Source organism: Rhincodon typus, chromosome 20 (assembly GCF_021869965.1).
Source record: "Rhincodon typus isolate 14 chromosome 20, sRhiTyp1.1, whole genome shotgun sequence".
Classification (NCBI taxonomy): Eukaryota; Metazoa; Chordata; class Chondrichthyes; order Orectolobiformes; family Rhincodontidae; genus Rhincodon; species Rhincodon typus.
The window spans coordinates 26,419,075-26,429,159 of NC_063351.1; the positions used below are offsets into that span (position 1 = coordinate 26,419,075).

At 41.1% G+C, this 10,085-nt stretch overlaps 1 protein-coding gene across 5 annotated transcripts in view; it reads right to left on the minus strand.

Moving 5' to 3' along the window:
• LOC109915981 (phospholysine phosphohistidine inorganic pyrophosphate phosphatase) overlaps positions 1-10,085 on the minus strand; it is a 160,599-nt gene that overhangs the window by 117,279 nt on the left and 33,235 nt on the right. For all 5 annotated transcript variants that reach the window (XR_007264280.1, XR_007264279.1, XM_048608912.1 and 2 more), the window contains exons 2-3: positions 8,496-8,683; positions 2,085-2,238 (exon numbers count right to left, since the gene is read on the minus strand). Coding sequence is in view for 3 of the 5 variants with exons in the window: in XM_048608912.1 (XP_048464869.1) it covers positions 2,085-2,238; positions 8,496-8,683 (342 nt within the window). In the remaining 2 variants the exon portion in view is untranslated. The remainder of the gene's footprint in view (positions 1-2,084; positions 2,239-8,495; positions 8,684-10,085) is intronic.

Sequence of the window (10,085 nt, forward strand, 5' to 3'; positions counted from 1 at the left end):
TGGATTGGATCATTAACTAATTTTCTGTTAACAAAGATGCCTCAATCATGCTGTTAAGCATGCAAGGCACTGAAGGTTCAGTCTCTGGCCCTTTTTTCCTCTGGGGTCATCTGCAATTTGGGAAAAGTCCAATCCTGTCATCCTGCTTCACTCTGTCCATTAGCATCAGTGATATGAATCCGTAAGGATAATTAGACTTGATGATTTTTAAAATATACTTCTGAACAGCAAAGGGGGAGATATCAACCTGAGAGGAGGTCCTATCAGACCACTGCATACAAGTCAAGGACCACAATGACCTTGTCAGCCACAGACCACGCTTTTGCTTTACAGTCTAACTTACTTAGCTCAGTGCAGCTTTTCTTTTAATCATTCACACGATGTGGGTGTCACTGGCTAGGCCATATTTATTGCTCAGAGAGCACTGCTGTGGGTCTGGAGTCATGTATAGGCCAGATCAGGTAGGGTTGGCAGTTTCCTTCTCTAAAGGACATTAGTGAACCAGGTAGGCTTTTCCACACGGATTTCATGGTCATCATTAGACTCTTAGCTCCAGATTTTTAATTGAATCCAAATTCCTCCATCTGCCATGGCAGAATTTGAACCCTGGTCCCAGCTCATTACTAGAGTCCCTGGATTATTAGTCTTGTGATAATACTACCAGGCCATTCCCTCCCCTACGCAGCAAAGTTAAGCAGCTTGATACATCATGCCAGAATGAAGGTCAGTTAGAAAAAGGAGCTCCTGTAGATTTCCTGTATGCACAACATCCTCCATGGTCCCCTCTTCATCTATCAGAGGAGAGAGCATGAGAGAAAATTGGATGAGAAAAGATATACCCAGAATGTTGTTGCGTTCGAATTGATGTCAGGAAATGGAAATGATAATAAAAGAAAAGAAAAGAAAAAGAAGTCCAGGAATAGGAGGGTCTGTGACAATCCATGTAATTAACAGGAATGGAGGGGATCAGAAGTTTTGAAGGAACATTTCCAGACTATAAAACTTGGTTTGAGCCCCCTCTGCAATTCCCTGTTCTGGCCACTGGGTGACTCTGCACTAACTTGAGTTATGTTAAACATGACAGAAGTGAGATTTTGGTTTTTTCAAATGTTAATGAATTGCAAGCACCTTAAACCGATTCATTTTTGTTTGATTTCTCCCCAACTAAAAACCACTGACCGACCAGAAGTTCAATCTGTTCAGTAAGAATTTCAGTCTGTCAGTCATTCCTAATCTTTGCAACAGCAATTCCACACACAGACCCTGAAATAACCCCAGTTCAGCTAATTCCCCAACTAAATCATGCTGATGGGTCTTATTCATTCACTACTTGCCATGACTTGAGACATTGTCAATGCAACCACAATAGCTCAGCCACCTCCAGTAAATTTAACCAAATGCATTTCACTGCATCAAGTTCTGAATTAATAACTTCACCTTGCACTATAGAGCTCACAATCACCAAATACTAGGGCCAAGTGGAGTTCTGCATATCTGCAGGCCTACAATTCTCACCAAATTGGTCTTCAATCCTCCTCCCTTAAATTAGCCACTTTCTTTGCTGCCGTCAGCTCGCCCTTTCCCACTCATTTGCACCCCTACCACACTTTTGCATTCCCACCCCATGGCTGAAATGTCCTCCTTGGTCTTGCTTCCATGTATGAGTATTATTGGAGATCGATTAGAAAGATACAAAACCCTGTTTACAAAAGCCTTGAGAGGAGACATTCTAGAGGACTAATTGTATCAGCAGTCCTAGAGGCACCCTAGTGGGTCACGGGAAGTTTGTGTTTGCATCAAAAAGGAGAAACAAACAAAATATTTGAATTGAAATGTACAATGTAACTACTGAAGTCTTGTTATGGGGCATTCCACTTCACAGTCCTGTTCTGAGCACATTGACAGAGCCAAAGCCAAACTTCAGATCTTTGTCAAAATAACATCTGGTAATCACAGCATTGATCTCATGAGGGGAGACCCATCGATTTTTCCTCTATTTACACAGCCTAAAACAGAATTATTCATATGGCAGCAATGTATGTGGTCTTTAAGGCCTTTATATCCAACAGGAAAAAGCTTCTTACCCTCTGCCAAGAGATAGCAGCACAGGTTTTTCCAGTCCTATCAGAACTTGAAAAGCCTCATTCAGGTTCTTGTAAGAAAAATTATCTGCAGCATCTCCAATCACAACACAGTTGGGATTTGATTGGTCAATCTGGTTAAACTCTGGTAGAAGACCTGGAATTGAATTCAAGAATAAAATCATATTCAAAATTTTACTATTTAGCTTTGTTAGATCGAGTATTAAGAGTTAATGATTATAATGGGAATTCTACTAGAGAAGACTTAAGAAACGCATCAGTATAACAATTTTTATCACTTTTAAGATCCTTACAAATACCTTTTTAGTCATATACAAAACTCATATCTCTATGGGTGATAAAGAAATACCTTTGACTGCAAATGATCTGAAAAAGGCTGACACACATCTACATACAATCACTCAGTTCTTGAAAATAAAAGTGCAAAATCTCATGGCACATTTATTTTCAAAACAGGACCTGAACTATTTGAAAATAAAGGAATGTTGCAGCCTACATGGAGAGCTGCACAAGGTGCAGGGTTCAGCTGAGTCCAGCATAAGCAATTATCAACTGTAACAACAAAAAGTCCAACTTTTAACTATCATAGGATGTCACTGCTCAGTTCCTGACCAACAATGATGTGGAGATGTCAACTGTACAAACCAGATCAATTAACTGGCTACAAAGATGGAGATGATAAATGACTCCTTTTTTGAACCTCCAAGCCTGTGAGATACAAAAGCTCAAATCAGCAATATGGTGGAACACTCACACGGGTTAAGCTATAACTTTTGAGAAATCCGAGACCATCCAGAACCGTGCATTTCAATGAAATCTTTGCTGTTATACTCAATATGCAGAACCAATAACCACCAGGCTTATTTAAACAGCACCTTCCAGTGAAATGAACTAAAAAGGCCAAGAACAATAACATTCCACTACAAATGACGAGTTCCTTTTCAAGCACACACCATTCTGAATCCAATATATCAGGCCTAGTTGTGAAATATTGAAATTTATTTTGTTCTGCTGGTAAACAATTTCCTCTGCTGCTCACAGTGGGGTCTCCTCTTCAATGGGGAGATGAAATGCAGTGACAGCTTTCCAGAACGTTCTGTCTGTGAAAATGATCCTGAGCTTCCAGTTGCCCGCCACTTCAACACATCGCCGTGCTCCCTGGCCAACATTTCTGTCTCAGGCTTATTGGCTTATTGCAGCATTCCAGTAAGCCTCAGCACAAGCTCAAAGAACAACATCTCATTATACCGTTGGGGTCCCTGCAGTCTCTAGGAGGCAACGTCGAGTTCAATAACTTTACAGCCTGAACAATTCCTTCCACATTTTTAACTAACCCCACACCCTGGTCCAATCATGACAGTGGTTGCTTTTAACACAGCCTACTCATTCTCACCCACTCTTAGTCTTGATCATCACATTACACTGACTGCTTTCAGCAGTTGATCCTTACATTGCTCAATTGTCAACTTACATTGCAATGAGTTTCCAATTTTTAAGCACATCATAATGCATTAAAAATGTAAAGTAAAATTGAGTCAGTCAGTCAGTCTTTGTCGTCATGTTTCATTTTATGCTTTAAATTGATTGATATTGCGAACTGTTAAAGAAATGTTGCTTTTCAAAGTTAAAAATAAAACCTCTGCATCTGTTTCCCACCATTGATTGACAGGCATTTTGTTCTGAAATGGAAATGGGACACCTTTAAACATTTCTGATGAAGTGTCTAGGCCTGAAACGTCAGCCTTTCTGCTCCTATGATGCTTATGATGCTGCTTGGCCTGCTGTGTTCATCCAGCTCTGTACCTTGTTGTCTCACCTTTAAACAAAGTTGGGAGCTGAGCTGCTTTTTTGGAGAACCGAAGTGGGCATTCTAAATGGCTTGCCTCCATACCAGACCCCTCACATAGGCCATTGTAGCTCCTGAAGTATACTGCAAGCCTGACCCCTTTGTAAAGGCAAACCCCCTGGTCAAGGGTTGGGTACAAATTTCAGAATGTGCAAATATGCTCACACAAGAGTCTAAGCCATGCTGCCATTTTTTTTTTAAACTACCTGCAGTTTCTGACTCAAACAGCATCGTGTAAGCAACACCAGCACTCAGTGTCACATCTAAAAATTGCAACCCAACACTACCTTTTCAGGGAAACTAGCAAATTGTTAATAAAATGTCACCGATGTCCCCAAACCAATGATAAATGAACAATGTTCCCAACACACTCATTTTAAAATGAGTTACAAACTGTGGGAAACATTTGTTGCAAATGTCAAAAAAAAATTCCAGATTTTATTCAGCATAGCTAACTATAATACTTACTTATGAAAAGTCTAAAACTCCTAATCTGCAAATACTGCACGACTCGGGCATATTTTCCAAGTGTACAATTGAGGCATTCTACTCCAGCTCTATGCAAGCAGTTTGCATTTCAAATACTGCTTTCATTAAACAGTAAAGCCTGCCAACTGAGGCAGAATTGAACTGCATTCAATTTTTGTGCAAATGCTCTCTCATGCTCCTTAATGTTCAAACTACAAAAACACTTCAAGATGTTTTTATACCACAGAATAAAAATGAGTTTGATATGTAGTTGACCCAACAGAATAGATATAACAACTTCAAATTGTGAGCAATAAATGCTTATAAATGGCCTGTTAAGGACGCAACTGAAGCAATAACATAAATTTACATGCACTGGTTACTGGGGCTGGTGGTTGAATGATGGATATTTGGTGGGAAACTCAATCAGATTGTGTAGCCAGTCAACTGTCTTCTCAGTAAATGGACCAAATTGGTCTTTTGCGACCCTGTACAATCCAGTGCTCCTGGATTTTACTTCTCGATGCAAGTAAAAATTAACAATCAGAGCGTGTACATAAATATGCTTTTTGTCATTACATAGTGAGCTGAATGTTTGATAGTAATCTGACTTTCATGCTTTGAACATTTTGATTCATTAGCCAGCTTTCACACAACATTCTTAACTTGCCATTTCCTATTCTCTTCTTCATACAACAGACAATTTGGTCAAAGAGGAAAATGGTCAGAGAAACATTCTGAAAGGATTATTATTTCAACTTTGTATGACATGACTTCTCCCTTTCAATAAAAAAAAGACTCATGAAGGACATCAATCTGTCTCTTCAGAAGTCCCAGAGTTATCAGGTAAGCAGACTTTGGAAAACTGGATACAAGACATTAGAGACAAGCCATTCAGCCCAATGAGTCCATGCCAGTCTCTATGCTCTAATCACAACTTCTTATGCCTTTTTCCTCCTAAATCTACCGTAGGGGCGGCACAGTGGTTAGCACTGCTGCCTCACAGCACCAGGGACCCGGGTTCGATTCCACCCTCAGGCGACTGTCTGCGTGGAGTTTGCACATTCTCCCCGTGTCTGCGTGGGTTTCCTTTGGATGCTCCGGTTTCCTCCCACAGTCCAAAGATGTGCAGGGTAGGTGGATTGGCCATGATAAATTGCCCATAGAGTTCAGGGAGGTGTAGATTAGGTGGGTTATAGGGTAATGGGTCTAGGTGGGATGCTCTGAGGTTCGGTGTGGACTTGTTGGGCCGAAGGTCCTGTTTCCACACTGTAGGGATTCTATTTCTATAACCACCTTCTTCTTCTTTTTCACATCCTTATCCAATTTCTCCTTAAACGCATCAATAATATTTGCTTCTGCCACTCCCTAGAGTCAGGTGTATACAACATGGAAACAGATCTCTCAGTTCATGCCAACCAAGTTACCCAAACTAAATCAACGCCATTTACCTACATTTGCCCCACATCCCTCTAAACCTTTCTTTTTCATATACTTATCCAAACGTCTTTTAAATGTTGTAACTGTATCTGCATCTACCACTTCCTCTGACAGTTCAGTCCACATACAAACCACCTCTATGTGAAAAGGTTACCCTTCAGATCCCTTTCAAATCTTTCTCCTCTCACCTTGGAGTTATGCCCTCCAAGTTTTGAACTACCCCACCCTAGGGAAAAGACCTTTGCTACTCACCTTATCTATGCCCCTCATTTTGTAAACCTTTATAAAGGTTTACCCTTCAACCTCCTACACTCTAATGGAAAAAGTTCCAGCCTATCCAGCCTCTCCTGAAAATTCAAATCCTCCATTCCTGGTAACATCCTGGTAAATCCTTTCTGCATACAGCATTTCTCATTGTCACCACGTTTTGGCTAAAGAAGTTTTTTCAGACTCCTCATTGGATTTTGTAGTGACCATTTTGTACTGACAAACTCAAGTTATGCATTTTTTCCCACCAAAGGAACCAGTGTCTGATCAGACTTCCCAACCTGGCTGCTCCTGATTGCCTCCATGGTAAACTACTGTATAGGGTTTGTCTCAGCACAGTGCAGGTGCCATGACACCAGAGGACCCGAGAACACCCATTAAGGGCAGCACCAAACACTACAGAGGGAGAATAGTCAGGATTTTAGTTGGGTATGGGAATAGGAAGATCGGAGAGTTAAGCTTGTCAGCTATGGGGCTGCCAGGTGTCTGCAGCAGGGATCAGAGTGTCAGGGTGGGGGCTGGGGCTAAACGGTATGCTGGATCCAGGGAGGGGAGTGGTGGAGGGAGGAATCAATGGTGATTCAATTTAATGGGTATTTGAACAGGTTTAAGTTCCTCTAACATTGCCTGGGTACCTACTAAAATAAATATGACAGAACCCTCCATATTGTCCTACTCTAACTCAGATTTGGGGACCTCTTCAAAGGTTTGAGAAGATTTGTAGCTCTGGTTGTGGATGAGGTTGTAGACTTGCTCGCCGAGCCAGTGGGTTTGGTTGCAGACATTTTGTCACCCTGCTAGGTAACATCGTCATTGCACCTCCGGTGAAGCGTTGGTGTTCTGTCCTGCTTGTTATTTATGTGCCTCGGTTTGCTGCGGTGGTTGGCATTACTTCTGGTTCTGTTTCTCAGTGGTTTGTATGTTGGGTCCAGTTCAATGTGTTTGTCGATGGAGTTCCGCTTGGAATACCAGGCCTCCAGGAATTCCCTGAAATGTCTCTGCTCGGCTCGTGTGATTACGGATGTGACATTGAATTAGACCCTGTGTACAAACAGCCAAGAAACAGAACCGGAAGTAATACCAAACAGCCCAGCAAACCGAGGCACATAAATAACAAGTGGGACAGAACACTGACGCTTCACCGGAGGCGCACCGATGATGTTACCTAGCAGGGTGACGAAGCGTTTGCAACCAAACCCACTGGCTCAGTGAGCATGTCTACAACATCACCTCTTCAAAGGGTTCCAAATGCCAAGTGTTATGGACCAAACCAGATTCCCTCAAAATATTTTAAGAAAGTAGCCTAGACCCTAACTTTTTCACACTTTAAAGGCAAATGTGAAACTGCCGTGTTCCAGATGCAATGCGACGGGTCAAACTACTTGACGTTAAGCAAAACACAATTTATTTAAACTCTATAGTTAAAATACAACAAAAGAAAGAAGGAATTGGAATAACTTAACTCTACTGGAAAACTTAACAGAATAATAGATACAGTACCAATTACTAATTAACTGTTCCAACATAGTAACATCCTATAAACACATCCCTTGGCAAAACGGAAAATTCAGACACAGATTCCCACAGGCAGTTCTCCCATCCAGGAGGGCAAAACATCAAGAGAAAATTTAGAGAGAATAGCAGCCAGGAGACATTCATTAAAGCTTCCAACTCTCTTGAGATCCCAACAACTTCTATCGCTACTGAAAAACCAAACCTAGAATTCTGGATCTATGAGAGCTGGACATACCCATTCAGGTTGCATAAAAATAAAATCCCAAGGCCTCCCAAGCTGTTTACAATACACTCAACTGTTCGGCACCTCTACCTTACAACCACTCTTAAAAAGAGCACAAAATAACTTTGAAAGCCACAGCATCATCACACAGGTAACCGTATGTCAGAATCTGAAAAAGTTGAAACTTTGAGGGCAATTTCCATAGAGTCAGCTGATTTGAGACTGAATAGTGCCAACATGTAACTCCTGACTACACTGCTGCAACTATTATCTTTTCATTGGAATGTCTGGCTCATTATTTCTGCATCCATGTTATCAAAAGTGAAAGAAAGTTCACAAATTTTAAACATTTATTAGGTCACTCCTCAATGTTCTAGTTTCAATAGAGGAGACATGTCTGTTAATAATTTCCTGATGTACCCATATAACAGAAGTCGATCAAATGTACCAAATTTTGTCAAGTAAATCAATGACAGCTCCCACACACAACTAGCATTTGCCTATTAAAAGGAAGCGAAACAAAGGAGATCTCAAATAATTTCACAACAATAAAATATGTTATTCAACAAGGACTATGCTTAGCACCTATAAATTTGGTCGTAAGTAAGAAAAAGGAGAATATTTGAACACTAACCATCATGCACAAGGAGGTGTGGTCTAAGTCCACGTTCCTTCAAAATTTGACAAGCAGCAGGGGCAGGAGCAAAGACTTCACCGAAAGTGATATCAAACCCCAGGTTTTGCAACTTCGCCACAAACTTCTCCCGGGTGGCCTGAGTTTCGTTGGTGCAAAAACGCACCTTTAAATCGGCCTCTTTGATTCTGCACCAAAGAAAGTAAACCATTTACATTTAAATCACGTTTTCAATTAATGCTGATGTTTACCAGAGTTAAAACTGAGGTAAAAGAAGTGTAATAAATAACCTGCTCTGCAGCATTATGTAAGATTTCCTCACTGTATCAACACTGTTAACAGGGTCAGCCAGACACCAAGTACATGTCTAATTGAGTCTTGAACTTGTGCCATGCTGGCAGAACTTCAGCAACTAAATGAAATGATTGCAAATAGAAAGATCTGATGCTTCTTAAATTTCTCAGCGCTTTCCACAACCTACTCCAAGGATAGTGGTCTTGCCGAACAGTTGGATTAAGTTTCAATGCAAGCATTAAAATGTAACAAAAGGGCATGATTAATATGACTAATGATAATTCCTATCTTTCATCAATAATTACATAGGAACAGGAGTAGGGCATTCAGCCCTTCGAACCATTCAACACGATTATGGCTGATTGACCGCCTCAATAGTTTGTACCCACACTATCCCCATGACCCCTTACGCCATTGGTAATTATAAATTTATCACACTTCTACCTTAAACATACACAAAGATTGAGCTTTCACAGACCTCTTCGGTAGAGAATTCCAAAGGCTTTCAACCTTCTGGGTAAAAAAAATTCTCCTGATTTCAGAACTAAATGCCATCCCTTTAATTTTTAAAATTGTATCATCTGGTCCTAGACTGCCCAACCAGAGAAACATCTTACCTATAATTATTCTGTCCAACCCTTTAAGTATTTTGTAAGTTTCAATGAGATTATCTCTTGTTCTTCAAACCTCTAGGAGGTCTGAAGAGGATTTTAACAGAGAAATCTCCTTGGCTCACACAGTAGATTCCTGTCCAATTGAAGCAAATGAGTGGGTCTGAGGAACTGGAGAACCCATCAGATGTCAGGCCTTGTAGCCTCAGAGGAGCAGCAGGCTGCAATGGGGGCAAATCATAGACAGGTGTTTCAACATGGAGATCCCCAGTCACCAATACTTGTGAAAATCTACATAAAAAGATGGATTTGGCAGCTAGACCATCAACATGAGGTAGAAAATCTGCCTGTGGCTGCACACATATCCAGATAGGGACAGACACAGACTTGGACCCTGATCCTGCCTACAGAGCTTGCCACCCGGCTGTTACTGCTGCCACTCTCCACATAATTAAACTGCTTCTGCCACTTTGGGAAACCAGACACTGTCTGAGAAATTCCAGTTGGCTTCCTGTAATTGCTGTTAACAAGGCTCCAAACCAACCTTACTGCCACTCTTCCTTGTGGGGATAGGTAACTCTACTAGCCCCAAACCTGTCTCTGTTAAAATGACTCGAGATGAGAAAGGCATTGACAAACTGGCCCATTGTCTAGTGCTAGTGTTTTCCCAATCCCATTTCCTTAC